Source organism: Callithrix jacchus, chromosome 5 (assembly GCF_049354715.1).
Source record: "Callithrix jacchus isolate 240 chromosome 5, calJac240_pri, whole genome shotgun sequence".
NCBI classification, from domain to species: Eukaryota; Metazoa; Chordata; class Mammalia; order Primates; family Cebidae; genus Callithrix; species Callithrix jacchus.
In genome coordinates this window covers 151,310,292-151,327,710 of record NC_133506.1, presented here as the reverse complement: position 1 = coordinate 151,327,710, position 17,419 = coordinate 151,310,292, and the positions used below count along the sequence as shown (strand labels likewise).

Genomic DNA, 17,419 nt, shown 5'->3' with positions numbered 1-17,419 from the left:
GAGCTTGGGATGCCACCATTTCTCTGACGCTACGTGTTCTCAGCTGTAAAATGGGACTAATGGGATTTTATGAGGACAAATGAGATGGTATAAAATGTGGGGCATGTAACAAACCTTCCAAAATATGTTTCCAAATATAGAAACTGGAGCATTAAAAAACACACACACGCACACAAAAAGTGACTGTGATGAGATCACAGGCTAAGTTAATAACAGAATAAATAACAGAGGTTGCTGTCAGAATTTTATTTACCAGAGCCGGAGAAATGTCACTTACTAGCTATTTTGCAGGAACCCGAAAGCCCCACTTATGCCATATCCAAGCACAAACTCCCAGGGTCTTCATTAGAACCCCTGCAACTCAGTGTGTGTTCCCATTCTTTTCTGACTCCAGCAGATGTAAATACAAGTCCTTTTGACTGGTGCCCTGCAAATGCTTACATTAGAGGTCACTGAGCAATGTTTGTCCTACATTAGACCCCACGAGAGAAAGGTAGCAAACATCTGGCTCTCTGAGTTTGCTGCAGGCAACAGCTCACTTCAAAGCCAATGGGAAAGGACATTGAGGATAGTAACTCATGACTATTCTGGAACCAAAATCCATCAACTGAATAAAACCAATTATTAAATCAGGACCCCCCACCACTTTGAGAAAAGAGTTAAGTCCAAATACAAGTGGATTGTGACAAATAGACATAACCTTCTGCAAGAAGGCACAGTGTTAAGCTCTTGTACTTTATTTGGTATAAAAGGTTCTGTAAAACACATGTAGCCCTCATATGGTCCTGCTCTCCCCTTTCTCATCTAATTTCCAATTATCTGTCCTTCTTCTGGACCAACTTTCAATCAATCACCATGCAATGGTGATGCTTCCTCTTCCTGCTTCACTGCCAATTCTGTTCTTTTTTTGAGACAGAATCATACTCTGTGGCCCAGGCTGGAGTGCAGTGGCACGATCTCGACTCATTGCAACCTCTGCCTCCCAAGTTCAAGCGATTCTTCTGCCTCAGCCACCTGAGCAGGCAGGACTACAGGCACACACTACCATGCCCAGCTAATTTTTTTAAATTCTTAGTAGAGAAGGGGTTTTACCACGTTGGTCAGGCTGGTCTCGAACTTCTGACTTCAAATAAGCCACCTGCCTCAGCCTCCTAAAGTGCTGGGATTACAGGAGTGAGCCACTGTGCCCAGTCCCAACTCTCTTCTTGATCCCTGAAATCTGATTTCTGTTCTTGCCACACTATTGGCACCTTTATTTGAAAAATCAGCAGGGCTAATTCAATGGCCAACCAATGGCCTTTTTTGCAATCATTTCCCTTGAAGTCTCCTGGGCAACTGTCAGTATTTACCAGGTTCTCCTGGAATGGGTTTCCTCCCCAGAATCCTATGATGTTGCCCTGTCTTAATTGGCCTCCTGTACTTTATCTTCTATTCTGTTCCTCAAGAAATGCCAAAGCATAGTAAGACAATTCATCTGTGACAATAAGGATCTGAATTCTGATTGCTCTGACACATGCTTCTTTGTAATCAGACTTCATTTATTATGCAAAGAGAAAATAACTTCCCCCTACTGTATAAGGCTGTTTTAAAAGTTGAAATAATACTTCAAACAGAAAAACATTGTATGGCATACCACTGTTGGTATTATTTAACACACTGTATGCTTATATCATCATTAAATACTGCATAAGCAAAGGTCTAAAAGCCCAGGGCAGAGCAAATCAACAAGCAAGTATTTGCATGTAGCTGGAAGGCATGTGAAAGAATATTCATTTATGACTTTGTTCATCAGCCAAAATCTTCACCTCTGAGAGTAATTGTATCTAGCGGCCGTCATTAATACAATCTCCAACAGGTAAGGGTCACAAATTCCCTTAGATAAGAGTTATTTAGGAGTGTTGCTTCTTCGCTTTTAAAAATGGGCTAACATGATATTGGAGCTGCATTTGATCATCACCCACCCAGGTTCATGCTCATCACAGTGGGATGAGTGGTTTTTTGTTTTTGGCTATTGTTTCTTTGGAGAATCTGAAATAAAATGCTGTGGACTTTTATTGCAAAAAGATGTCTGTATAAAGAAGAACATCACTCGAAGGTAAAATGCTGAGCTCAGCATGCCTTTCATTGGTAGATGCTCTCCACAGATGTCTGATAAGGAACTCACCACTGGTACCACGATCATGTTCTAGCACACCGCTTTGCCATTTAGGTGCTGCCAATCATAACCAGCCACTGTGACTTAGCTTGTGAAAGCAAGCTTCAAACTATTTAACATTAGTCTACCGACTATGAAAATGCACTCTGTATGTCCACGAATAGCCACTGCAGCAAAAGCCTTCCTCAAAGCTGCTTCCATTGAGCTCCTAACTGCGAACCTCCAGTTCTTCCTGGTCTGCATCTTCTGCGATGTCCCTGCATCAGCTGCTGTGATGGGCCATCCCTGCCCTAGAGAGACCCATCTCCTAGGCATCTCCCAATTTTAAGCTACCCTTTTTCTAGCCATTCTTTTGTAGATCTGACCTCCTGATGCTAAACTCTTTATGATATTCTTCACTCATGTGCGCTAGTCTCTAACAGTGTTTGCTGAGTGAACACACAACAAACTGAACCCCAGTTATTTTTCTTGAGATACTTTCCCTTCCCTGAAAACTCAGTATGCATAACTGATTTACAGCCTTTCCTTGTTTTCTGCCCCCAAGCATAGCTTCCTCTGCTTAAAGGAAACTATGCTCATAGCCCAGAGAAAATAATCTAGACCGCCCAGCATGGCTCCTACCACCCACTGCAATGGGCTCAGTCTACCTTTCCACCTTCATCCCCAGCACTCTGCTCTTTTCACCTTCAACTTCTCCTTTGTCTGTGAGACCCCTGCTGTGTGGCACACGTTGGCCCAACTTGTTTATCTGGACAAAAGGCTTATTTTAAATGTCACTGCTCCTTGGTTGCCTCTTGTAACACACACTTGTGTACCTTCCTAGCATCATTAACTGCTCCTTTATCTGAATTCCTAGAGCACTTGATATTACCTCTATTACAGCTTTTACATTGCCACATTATTTGTGTAGACAACTGTCTTCCTCCTGGGATTGAGAATTCCTGGAGTTCAGGGCTCTGTCTTCCTCATTTTTGTAACGTCAACACCTTGCACCGATCCTAGTTTAATTGAATGGAAATCGCTCCATATAATATTTAAAACTACAGTTATTTTTTTGTTTCTCCTTCTCTCAAGCAATATTGCTTCTTCTTATATCATTTTGCTTATAATCATCCTTTCTTACAGTCTCGCTGCCTCCATTTTAGTTTAGGCACTTTTAGCCTCAAATCTGTATCAATACCATGCTCCCCAATGCCTTAGGTCTCCCCATTACTGGCTTCATGACCGCTGTCCCCTTGGGGCTAACATCAAGTTGCCACTTTGATGCTGGTATGCACAGAGCCTCATCCCACTGGCATTAAGGTCTTTCACAATCTGATCCCTTCCTACCATTGCTGCCTGATCTCTTTTTTAACTTCCCCCAGACTGGGAAATATTTGTTTTTAATGAAAAAACTAGAGCATACTTCTCAAGGGGTTATCTGACTCTGAGTCTATGGGGGCTCTGCAACTGTCAATGTCTTTGAGCTATTTTAAAACTGTGCAAATGGTAGATAACTGATACCAATGCAAAATAATTCTTGTCTATAGACATGAAAAACTGTCCACTGAAGGTTCAATGGAGTTCCCTCCCTGACATGAGAGAAGCCAGTTTCGCCTATGATTGCAATCATTTCAATGTGCTGATTTATAAATGTGTCTGATTTTTTGAATTTCTTAACTGGCTGCAACATCCCTCACTAATAATGAGTTAAATAAAACGTTTAACACAGGTTCATTTTATATCTGTATGTGAGTCATATTTTTGCCTGTTTTTGAAGATTATCTTTTAAGCATACATGACTTCTACATCAGCTACACTGATCCATTTCTAAGTTCCTCAAAGATAACTGAGAGTGTCGTTCTTCTGTTCAGGACCATTGCACAAAATATTCCTTTCTTCTGAAATTTCCTATCTTGCTCACCATCAACACTCAGCAAATCCTATTAATCCTACTGTTTTAGGCACCTGATAAACCGTGCTCTCATCTAGAAGGCATTTTCTAGCTAGGCACCTGGCCCTAAAGCGCATGTCTTCTGTCCCTGAAGTCTCACCATGTTTACTGTCCACATCATTCATGCAGCACTTCTTACACATGCAGGCCCCTGTCACAGCCGGTTGTGCACTGCCTTATCCTCTTCCAGATCTGAAGCTCCCGGAATGTAAATACATTCCTGGGGACCACAGTCTTACATCTCTTTGTCTCATATAAAACGTTGGGACTCAAGATGGCGATGTGAGAACAACCCAGGATTGAAGCTCTTGGTGAATGCGTGGAGAGGTGAGTCAGGTCTGCATTTCCAGACTGATCTTTGTTGCCCACAGAACGGGGAAATTCCCAGGTATAAAGGAGACGCGGGACGCCAGGCAGAGATTTTGGCTTGCTGTAGCCGGCAGCCGGGGTGGCAGCGGCCGGCCCTACAAAGCGCTCCACACAGGGTGCGCTTGTCCGGGTGCTCTGTTGAACCGGCAACCTGAGACTTGAGAGGGCTGAACTTGAGACTGAATGGGACTTGGACAGTGGGCCAGCCCAGGGGATTACAGGGACACAGCGTTTGGGGTAGCACAGTGGGACAGACAAAACAGCAATTCCAAATGCTCCCGGTGGAGACGGTCCCTGAAAGCGCAGCTCCATGGGGGAGGGGCATCCACCATTACCGAGGCAATCACCCCTACTGAGATACATGCCCATTGCTGACGCAGCCTACCGTTGCAGAGGCAACCCGATACAACAGAGGGACTCTGCCGCAGGGTGTAGCCCGTGGCAGCAGGGCTGAGACCGCAGCAGAAGGGCAGAGCCTGCAGCAACAGGGCGAACCTCAAACCAGCAGGGCGGAGCCTCGGCACGCAAATAGTGACTAGACTGCCTCCTAGCTGGGCAGGACAGCGCAATGGACATTCAAAAGCCCCAACCCCCCCAGACAGAGCATCTGAGAAAAAAAGGGTTTCTTTTATGAGTTCTGTTGCAGCAGAATTAAACATAGCAGCCTAACAGCCCTGAATGAACAACAGAGCTCACAGCTCAGCAATTGAGCTCCTATAAAGTACAGATTGTCTCCTCAAGCAGCTCCCTGACCCCTCTATATCCAAAAGACTGACATATGGCAGGCATCATCCTGGGACAAAGATAGCAGAAAAAGAAACTGGTAGCATCCCTCACTGTTCCGCAGCTGCTATAGATGCACCCCAGACAAGCAGGGCCTGGAAAGGACCTCAGCAGTCATACAGCGAAAGGGCTAGACTGGTAGAAGGAAAACCAAGTAACAGAAATACTTCATCATCAACAATCTGGGTGTCCACTCAGAGACCCAATCAAAAAGTCAGCAACTACACAGACGACAGGTGGGCAAATCCACAAAGATGTGAAGAAACCAGCGCAAAAAGGAGGAAAACACCCAAAACCAGAACACCTCGCCTCCTAGAAAGGACCAAAACTCCTCACCAGCAAGGGAACAAAGCTGGACGGAGAAAGACTGTGACGAAATGACGGAATTAGACTTCAGAAGGTGGATAATGAGAAACTTTTGTGAGCTAAAAGAACATGTATTAAATCAATGCAAAGAAACTAAGAACCTTGAAAAAAGATATGAAAAAAGATTCGAGGAAATGATAACAAGAATGGATAACTTAGGAATATGAATGAATTAAAGGAGCTGAAAAACACAATACAAGAACTTTGTGAAGCATGCACAAGTTTCAATAGCCGAATTGACCAAGCAGAAGAAAGAATATCTGAAGTCGAAGATCAACTCAGTGAAATAAAACGAGAAACCAAGATCAGAGAAAAAAGCGCAAAAAGGAATGAACAAAGTCTCCAATAAATGTGGGACTATGTGAAGAGACCTAACCTACGTTTGATAGGTGTACCAGAATGTGACAAAGAGAATGAATCCAAGCTGGAAAATACTCTTCAGGACATTATCCAGGAAAATTTCCCCCACCTAGCAAGACAGGCCAACACTCAAATGCAGGAAATACAGAGAACATCACAAAGATATTCCGCAAGTAGAGCAACCCCAAGGCACATAATCATCAGATTCAACAAGGTTGAAATAAAGGAGACAATACTAAGGGCAGCCAGAGAGAAAGGTCAGGTCACCCACAAAGGGAAGGCCATCAGACTCACAGCAGATCTCTCGGCAGAAACCCTACAAGCCAGAAGAGAGTGGGGGCCAATATTCAACATTCTTAAAGAAAAGAACTTTCAACCCAGAATTTCATATCCAGCCAAACTGAGCTTCAGAAGTGAAGGAAAAATAAAATCCTTTGTGAACAAGCAAGTACTCAGAGATTTTGTCACCACCAGGCCTGCTTTACAAGAGCTCCTGAAAGAGGCACTACACATAGAAAGGAACAACCAGTACCAGCCATTCCAAAATCACACTAAATGCTAAAGAGCATCAACATAATGAAGAATCTACAACAACGAACGAGCAAAACAGCCAGCTAGCATCAAAATGGCAGTATCAAATTCACACATAACAATATTAACCCTAAATGTAAATGGACTAAATGCACCAATCAAAAGACACAGACTGGCAAATTGGATAAAAATCCAAAGCCCATCAGTGTGCTGTAGCCAGGAAACCCATCTCACATGCAAGGATACACAAAGGCTCAAAATAAAGGGATGGAGGAAGATTTGCCAAGCAAATGGAGAGCAAAAAAAGCAGGAGTTGCAATTCTCATCTCTGATAAAATAGACTTTAAAGCAACAAAGATCAAAAGAGACAAAGAAGGCCATTACATAATGGTAAAAGGATCGATACAACAAGAAGAGCTAACGATCCTCAACATATATGGACCCAATGCAGGAGCACCCAGATACATAAGGCAAGTTCTTAATGACTTACAAAGAGACTTAGACTCCCACACAATAATAGTGGGAGACTTTAACATTCCACTGTCAATATTAGACAGATCAACCAGACAGAAAATCAACAAGGATATCCAGGGCTTGAACTCAGACCTGGAGCAAGCAAACCTGATAGACATTTACAGAACTCTCCACCCCAAATCCACAGAATATACATTCTTCTCAGCACCACATCATACCTACTCTAAAATTGACCACATAATTGGAAGTAAAGCACTGCTCAGCAAATGCAAAACAACTGAAATCATAACAAACAGCCTCTCAGACCATAGTGCAATCAAGTTAGAACTCAGAATTCAGAAACCGACCCAGAACCGCACAGCTTCATGGAAACTGAACGACTGGCTCTTGAATATTGACTGGATAAACAACGAAATGAAGGCAGAAATAAAGAAGTTCTTCGAAACCAATGAGAACGAGGACACAACATGCTAGAATCTCTGGGACACATTTAAAGCAGTCTCTAGAGGAAAGTATATAGCAATAAGTGCCCATATGAGGAGAATGGAGAGATCCAAAATTGACACCCTATCCTCAAAATTGAAAGAGGTGGAGGAGCAAGATCAAAAAAACTCAAAACCCAGCAGAAGACAAGAAATAACTAAGATCAGAGCTGAACTGAAGGAGATTGAGACACGAAAAACCCTTCAAAAAATCAATAAATCCAAGAACTGGTTTTTTGAAAAGATCAACAAAATAGACCACTAGCCAGATTGATTAAAAAGAAAAGAGAGAACAACCAAATAGATGCAATAAAAAATGATAAAGGGGAAATCACCACAGATTCCACAGAAATTCAAACCATCATCAGAGAATATTACAGACAGCTCTATGCACATAAACTAGTAAACCTGGAAGAAATGGATAAATTCCTGGACTCCTGTGTCCTCCCAAGCCTAAACCAGGAGGAAGCTGAAACTATGAATAGACCAATAACAAGGTCAGAAGTCGAGGCAGCAATTAAGAGCCTACCACACAAAAAAAGCCCAGGTCCAGACGGGTTCACAGCCGAATTCTACCAAACACACAAAGAGGAGCTGGTACCATTCCTTCTAAAACTATTCCAAATAATCCAAAAAGAGGGAATCCTTCCCAAATCATTTTATGAGACCAACATCATCCTGATACCAAAACCCGGCAGAGACCCAACAAGAAAAGAAAACTTCAGGCCAATATCCATGATGAACATAGACGCAAAAATATTCAATAAAATATTGGCAAGCTGATTGCAACAGCAAATCAAAAAACGTATTCATCACGATCAAGTAGGATTCATCCCGGGGATGCAAGGCTGGTTCAACATACGCAAGTCTATCAACGTAATTCACCACATAAACAGAACCAAAAACAAAAACCACATGATTATCTCAATTGACGCAAAGAAGGCATTTGACAAAATTCAACAGCCCTTTATGCTAAAAACCCTCAATAAACTCGGTATCGATGGAACGTATCTCAAAGTAATAAAAGCTATTTATGACAAACCAACAGCCAATATCATACTGAATGGGCAAAAACTGGAAGCATTCCCTTTGAAATCTGGCACTAGAAAAGGATGCTTTCTCCCACAACTCCTATTCAATATAGTACTGGAAGTTCTAGCCAGAGCAATCAGGCAAGGAAAAGAAATAAAGGGTATTCAAATAGGAAAAATGGAAGCCAAATTGTCTCTATTTGCATACGACATGATAGTATACCTAGAAGACCCCATCGCCTCAGCCCAAAAACTCCTGAAACTGATAAGCAACTTCAGCAAAGTCTCAGGATATAAAATCAATGTGCAAAAATCACAAGCATTCCTATACACCAATAACAGACTTAAAGAAAGCCAAATCAAGAACGAACTGCCATTCACAATTGCTACAAAAAGAATAAAATACCTTGGAATACAACTCACAAGGAATGTAAGGGACCTCTTCAAGGAAAACTACAAACCACTGCTCAACGAAATAAGAGAGGACACAAACAGATGGAGAAACATTCCATGTTCATGGTTAGGAAGAATTAATATCGTGAAAATGGCCATACTGCCCAAAGTAATTTACAGAATCAACGCTATCCCCATCAAGCTCCCATTGACTTTCTTCACAGAACTGAAAAAAACCACCATGAACTTCATATGGAACCAAAAGAGAGCCCGCATAGCCAAGTCAATTCTAAGCAAAAAGGACACAGCAGGCAGCATCACCCTACCGGATTTCAAACTATACTACAAGGCTACAGTAATCAAAACAGCATGGTACTGGTACCAAAACAGAAATATAGACCAATGGAACAAAACAGAGGCACCGGAGGTAACACAACATATCTACAACCATACAATCTTTGATAAACCTGACAAAAACAAGCAATGGGGAAAGGATTCCCTGTTTAACAAATGGTGTTGGGAAAACTGGCTAGCCATGTGCAGAAAGCAGAAACTGGACCCCTTCCTGACATCTTACACTAAAATTAACTCCAGATGGATTAAAGACTTAAACATAAGACCTGGCACAATAAAAACCCTAGAAGGAAATCTAGGCAAAACTATCCAGGACATAGGAGTAGGCAAGGACTTCATGAACAAAACACCAAAAGCATTCGCAACAAAAGCCAAAATAGACAAATGGGACCTAATCAAACTCCACAGCTTCTGCACGGCAAAAAAAACAGTCACTAGAGTGAATCAGCAACCAACAGAATGGGAAAAAATTTTTGCAGTTTACCCATCTGACAAAGGGCTGATCCAGAATTTACAAAGAACTCAAACAGATTTACAGGAAAAAAACAAACAAGCCCATTCAAAAGTGGGCAAAGGATATGAACAGACCTTTACAAAAGAAGACATACATGAGGCCAACAAACATATGAAAAAATGCTCATCGTCACTGGTCATCAGAGAGATGCAAATCAAAACCACATTGAGATACCATCTCACGCCAGTTAGAATGGCGATCATTAAAAAATCTGGAGACAACAGATGCTGGAGAGGATGTGGAGAAAAAGGAACACTTTTACACTTTTGGTGGGAGTGTAAATTAGTTCAACCATTGTGGAAGACGGTGTGGCGATTCCTCAAGGACTTAGAAATAGAAATCCCATTTGACCCAGCAATCCCATTACTGGGTATATATCCAAAGGACTATAAATCATTCTACTATAAGGACACATGCACACGAATGTTCATTGCAGCACTGTTTACAATAGCAAAGACCTGGAATCAACCCAAATGCCCATTGATGATAGACTGGATTGGAAAAATGTGGCACATATACACCATGGAATATTATGCAGCAATCAGAAATGATGAGTTTGTGTCATTTGTAGGGACATGGATGAATCTGGAGAACATCATTCTCAGCAAACTGACACAAGAACAGAAAATGAAACACCGCATATTCTCACTCATAGGTGGGTGATGAAAAATGAGAACACATGGACACAGGGAGGGGAATACTAAACACTGGGGTCTATTGGGGGGAAAAGGGGAGGGCCAGTGGGAGGGGGAGGAGGGGAGGAATAGCCTGGGGAGAAATGCCAAATATGGGTGAAGGGGAGAAAGGAAGCAAAACACACTGCCATGTGTGTACCTACGCAACTGTCTTGCATGTTCTGCTCATGTACCCCAAAACCTAAAATGCAATTAAAAATAAAAAAAAAAAATTTGTTTATTTTTAATATTTGCCTTTCAGTTATGCCAATCTCTATTTTTTGACTCTCAGTTAATAATAGCTGTTGTAACCTTTTTACCAGTAGCACTCATCAATGTATACTTAAAATTTGAGCAATGTAAAAAAAAATAAAAATAAAAAAAATAAAACGTTGGGTATATGTGTACACACACACACACACACACACACACAATTAATAAGTGTTTGCTAAATTACTTTATTAACAGAACAATTTTTTGATTCAGTTTACTTGCTAAGCCCTGACAATTAACATAGCAATTTAAAATAAACAGTGGCAGCATATACATCTTGAAATGCTGTTGGAAATCTCTTTTGCCTTTATTGTTCTTGTTCCTGGTATGACTTTATCACTAGATTGGACTGGAAGTCATAGCTCGTACTGCTCTGAACCTCTGCTGTCTGCTCCATGAAGGCCTCCCTGGCTCTCCAGGGCAGGGATAAGTTTGCTCTCCTGGGGCTCACAGCAGCTTTAGCTTACTTACTAGCCTGGGGTTATCATTTATCTGATGGTACTTTTATTTTTCTCTCCCACAAGACTCCAGTGCTGGGGCCTCTCGGGCAGGTACTATGCTTCTTTCCTGTTGGTTTCTGCAAGCTGGCATGCTGCTTGGCACATGGTTGCTGGGAGGTAGGTGCTGTATAAGAATGGAAAAAACTCATGTTCCTGAAATTTGTGAAAAGTGAAATTCTGGAAATGAGGGCACAAATTCCTAGTTCACCAATGTGTAAAGCATTCACTAGTATACTTCTCCTACTAACACTGAGCTTTAAAAATCCTGTTTAGACATCTTGTCTTTATAAAAATCTTTTTTTCCTAGTTGATCCTTTTTTTTTTTTGAGACACAGTCCCGCTCTGTCACTCAGGCTGCAGTGCAATGACACGATCTCGGCTCACTGCAACCTCTGCCTCCTGGGTTCAAGCAATTCTGCTTCAGCCTCCTGAATAGCTGGGATTACAGATGTGTGCCACCAAGCCCGGCTAATTATATGTAAATATATATACATATATTTAAGTTGAAACTGGAAAGTTGGCAAATTTGAGGAGAAACCCTCAGTGGGAAAGAAAGGGGTACAGAACTGTGAATAGTTCTAGTTTAGGCATTTTGGCAAAATATCTAGTAGATAAATGTAGCTGTTACCCATTCTTCTCTTCTTCCTTAGGTATAAAATATCCCATTTTAGATGGACACATGGTCGCCCAAAGTGCAAAAACACTTTTTTTGTTTTTGAGACGGAGTCTTGCTCTGTTGCCAGGCTGGAGAGCAGTGGCGTAATCTCGGCTCACTGCAAACCTCTGCTTCCCGGGCTCAAGCGATTATCCTGCTTCAGCCTCCTGAGTAGCTGGGACTACAGGTGTGTGCCACGAAGCCCAGCTAATTTCTGTGTTTTTAGTAGAGAGGAGATTTCACCATGTTGGCCAGGATTGTCTTGATCTCTTGACCTTGTGATCCGCCCACCTCAGCCTCCCAAAGTGCTGGGATTACAGGCGTGAGCCACTGCGCCCGGCCAAATTTCTCCACCTTTCTTATAGCTAGATGTGGCCGTGTGATTGACATCTGGCTAACGGGATATAAGTAGAAATGGTGTATGCTATGTTGGAAAGTTTTGGTTTTGTTTTTCTGTAATTCTTTTTCCATTTCTTTTTCTGGCTGCCTGGAATACAGATACAATGGCCAAGCCATCCTGGATCTTGAGAATGTAAGCCATATGTAAGAAAGAAAAAAATAATCTTGCTTAAGAAAATTTCACTATATTTTTCATTTGTAGCCAAAGCTAATCATAACTTATTTAAAGATTTTAGATACTATACCTGTTGAAAACTTCCCACTCCCATCAACCAAGTTAGTAGAAACAAAGACTATGGAGGAAAAAGCACAGCCTATATAGTCAGAAAAGATAAATTACAGTCTTGGCTCCTTCAGGTTTTAGTCATATAATATTGGCAAACTTCTGAGACTCATCATTATTCATTATTATCTCTATACTAAATATATTAAATGTTATATATCATCTTGATATATTTAATATTAATATTAACATATATTACATATCATGTTAATATATGTTTAATGATATAATATATTTAATGTTGATATAATATATATAATATAGAGATGATGATATTAATGTTACCTTTTCGGAGTTGCAGGAAGGGTTGTGATGTCAGGTGAGATAATATGAGAATGGGTTGGGTAAACTATAAAGTATTACATAATTTTTTTTCCTTGCTTCTATTTCTAGCAAGAAGAAAATGAATCATGGGCTGGTTAGGTAGAGGAGTAAACAGGGCCATTCAGGATTAGGCAGTGACACAGCAGATGCCCAGCTCTATATACTCTGTTGTTCATGCCAGTGACATTCAGAAGAAAGAACTTCATACAAATATCATTTAAACAGGAACCAACTGTATGTTCTTCAAAGGATGCAGTTAGCATAGTGCCTGTCATAATGATAAGTACTGAATAAACGCTATCTCTACTATTACAACTACGCCTACAATTATAGTAATGGAGTCTAAACCACTGAAAGTGGCATCTCCAGCATGTGCTTTTCCCATAGACAGACCTCTGTGAGAACCCAGATTAAAATCCTCCTGTTTAAATGTTTCATGCTAAAGGACTAAGAGACCTTGCTATATTCATGGCCTTACCAATGGAACTAAAATTCTTAAGTTTGTTGGTTGAAACAGCAGATGAGCACTGTTTTAGTGCTGCTGAGATTGGTAATTGAAAAATAACAAAAATGTATTTATTACAGTTCTGGAGGCTGGGAAGTCCAAGATCAAGTCACCAGCAGGTGCATGTCTGGTGAATGTTCGGTCTCTGCTTCCAAGATGGCTTCTTGAACACTGTGTCCTCACATGGAGAAAGGACAAAAAGAGAGGCACTCCCTCTGTCAGGATCTATTATAAGAGCACCTAACCCCATTCACAAGGGAGGAGCCCTCATGGCAAAATCACCACTTAAAGGCCCTGCCTTTTGATACTATCACATTAGCAGCAGGTGAATTTTGGAGGGGACATATTTGAACCATAGTAAGTGGTTTCAAAAGCTATTATACTTTGCCAACTTTTTTTCCCCATTGAATCTACAGGTGGACCAACTTTAGTAAAGCTTCTGTATAGCCTTATATTAGTCTGTTCACATGCTGCTAATAAAGACATACTTGAGACTGGGTAATTTACAAAGGAAAGAAGTTTAATTGACTCACAGTTCTGCAGGGCTGGGAGGCCTCACAATCATGGTGGAAGGTGAATGGGAGGAAAGTCATGTCACACGATGGCAGCAGGCAAGAGAGAGCATGTGCAAGGGAACTCTTTACAAAACCACAGATCTCATGAGACTCATTCACTATCATGAAAATAGCATGGGAAAAACCTGCTCCCCATGATTCAATTACCTTTCTCTGGGTCCTTCCCATGACAGGTGGAAATTATGGGAGCTACAATTCAAGGAGAGATTTGGGTAGGGACACAGCCAAACCATATCAGGCCTGAAAGTCTTGCAATCACTTTAAAAGGAGATTAGATTTTGGGGCTTGTCCTCTATCACAGTTCATTTGTGAGTTTATGATTTAATCATCAGAAGACAAGCCTATGAGTCCCATTTGAAAGTTCTTAGTGACCATCTTACTATTGGTTCACACTTAAAGCGTCTTTAATGAATACAGAGATATGTTACAGGGCAGGGCTTCTCAAGCGTTAACGTGCATGTGAGTCACCCGGGAGTCTTGTTAGGTGGAGGTGCAGCAGCTCTGGGGCCAGGCTGAGATTCTGCATTTCTCACAAGCTCCCAGGTGATGCCGATGACAAAGATCCATGGACAACACTTGGAGATGCAAAGTTAAAAGTAATATAGCTAAGTAAGTGACAAAGGTTGGATTTAAACACAGGTTTGTCTAATTCCAAAGTCTATGTCTTTTCCACAATACGAGATTCAGAAATGGAAAGCTGAGTAATAAATGAGAAATTGTGTTTAAGCCTAATTATTAGTTATTTGGGATTACTATTATCTGTAATGTTAACATTTAGAATCCTTTTCTCAGAGAATAAAGAGAGGTACATTAAACTGGAGAAAAACGTTTTTGAAGAAAGGACAGTGAGAATTTAATAGGATAAAAAAACGAAGAATATAAAGGAGTGGAACGATTACAAAAGACAGGTGATAAGTATTTACATTTTTTTTCTGACATAGGATTTCACTGTGACCAAGGTTAAGTGCGGTGGCCTGATCCCGGCTCAAGGCAACCTCCACCTCCTCAAGTGATCCTCTCACCTCAGCCTCCTAAGTAGCTGGGACCACAGGCATGTGCCGCTATGCCTGGCTAATTTTTTGTAATTTTAGTAGAGGCAAGGTTTTACCATGTTTTCCAGTTTGGTCTCAAACTCCTGAGCTCAGAAGATCCACCTGACTCGGCCTCCCAAAGTGCTGGGATTACAGGCATGAGCCACTGTGCCCAGAACTATATACATTCTTAAAAAGCCACAACTTGCCACATTTCTAAAATGGTAACCACAAACATCACATACCATATTCACCAAGGCTCTCTGACCACCCCAGCACCTGCCAGGTGACAATAACAATGGACAGTGGGACTAGAGAAGAGAGCATCATGGCATAAAGAGAAGAGGCCCATCTTCCATTTCACCAGTATTCTGGAAAATGGCCAGGTCTACTGGCAATAGAGCAAGCCCAGAGCCACGCCAGCCTTACAGGGCTGGCTGTGAGCACAAACCTGTGAGGTCTCCTTCACAGAACAGCTCATAAAATAGAAAATGAAGGATTTTGTCTTTATAATCGTGATGTTTCTGGATCAGACAAGTCTAAATTTGTACAGCCAGAGAGCTTTCCTCTGGATTTCATATTAAAGGCAATTTCAAAGCCCTACAGAAAGTGTACACCCTGTGTATTTTTCATTAGACCATAAGAACACTGTACTAGCACAGGCCAGGGAATATCCAGCAGTATTTCGTATCTGACATTGGCACCATCTGAGGTTTCTGAAGAACATAATGTCCTTTTTGTCATTAACTGCAAAAGTTTAGGAAACTTCACAAACACACCTCCAGCCTCCTCTGGTGTCCTGTTATCCATCATTTCTAAACATGCCAAGAGCCTTCCTGAAGTTACTGAACTGGAATCTATCAGATCCTGATTCTGTATGTTTATTACCTACTGTTTAGACTTGAATGTTCTTTTACTAGTCCTAACCTATTTTCAAAGGACTTTGTATTTATTCTGTCTTAACTCATTTTGTTCATGTATTATTTTCTCTATTAGAATCTAAGATTCTATACTATTTTATACTTATTTTTGAGGTAGTATCTTTCTCACAAAACTGTGAATTCTAGAAAGCCTAGAACTTAACTTAGAGTTTGTATCACTGGTACCTAGCACAGCATCAAGCGAACAGTAGGCCTTCAAAACAACATTGGATGAAAACAAGAATAAGCTCTGGTGCAGAGATGCGATCATCATATAGTGTCATTTATTAGAAGAATCTCAAGTTTTTAAAGGAATGGAATTTCCTTTAAACTATCTTTTCTTGGTTTATTTAATTCTGTTATGTAAAGATTTAGGAAATAACCAATTGAAGACCTACTCATTATCCCAATACTTTCCAGTTCTTTTAAATTCTAATCATAGATATTTTCTGCACATCTATAAACCATGACCATGAATACTGCAGGGTACCGTTCTTAAGTTCACATGCCCATATTCTCTTTGAGGATGTTCAACCATACAACAATAGTGAGCATGCTGCTCTTGCCTTGTGTGAATTCTGAGAGAAAAGCTAGTATATAACATATATATCACATACCTGATCAAACTGGGGGTCTTCTCCACGTTGCAGAGATTTTGTTAATGGCTTTTCCTAGCAAGAAAAAGAATATATGCAAGAATAGTTATTAGAGTCTCTTAAATAGTATAAAAGAAATGTCATTATTATTCTATTTTTTTCTCACTCATTTCTCTCATTATGGAATGAGGAGGTGCCAATGTTTACATGAGTGAGGAATTCTCCCTTAAGTATTTTAACCATAGTAGGTATGTTTGATCATTACCGCCATGACTCTTGCTATTCACCTTAACACATACCTCTTTGACCAAAATATTAAGAATCTGATGCTTAGGGAAACACAAATTAAAACTACAATGAGATATCACCTCATACCCAGCATAAAGACTTTTATCAAAAAGACAAAGATAATAAATGTTGGTGAACATGTAGAGAAAAAAGAACTCTTATATACTGTTAGTGGGAAATGTATATGAGTAGAGCCATTGTGCAAAAAAGAATGGAGGTTTTTCAAAAAATTAAAGATAGAACTACCATATGGTCCAGTAAGTCGCCTTCTGAGTATATATCCAAAGAAAATGAAATCAGTATCTTGAAGAGATATCTGCAAGCTCATGTTAACTGCAACATTATTCACAATAGCCAAATTCTGTCAGCCAAAGTATCCGTCAGTGGATGAATGGATAAAGAAATGTGCTATACATACACAATGGAAGATTATTTAGCCTTAAAAAAGGAAATCTGGTTATTTTTGATGACATGGACAAACCTGGAGGATATTATGCCGGGTGTTACAAGCCAGGCACAGAAAGACAAATACTGTACAATCTCACATAACCGTGAAATTAAAAAAAAGTCAAATTCGCAGAAGCAGAGACTAGAATGGTAGTTACTACAGGCTGGTGAGAGAGGGATGAGAGGAAATGGAAGATGTTGATC

At 40.7% G+C, this 17,419-nt stretch overlaps 1 protein-coding gene across 9 annotated transcripts in view; it reads right to left on the bottom strand.

Moving 5' to 3' along the window:
- Nucleotides 1–17,419, bottom strand: part of FRY (FRY microtubule binding protein) — a 472,456-nt gene that overhangs the window by 191,208 nt on the left and 263,829 nt on the right. For all 9 annotated transcript variants that reach the window (XM_054256748.2, XM_078375252.1, XM_078375253.1 and 6 more), the window contains one exon: nucleotides 16,502–16,555. In XM_054256748.2, coding sequence (XP_054112723.2) covers nucleotides 16,502–16,555 — 54 coding nt within the window. The remainder of the gene's footprint in view (nucleotides 1–16,501; nucleotides 16,556–17,419) is intronic.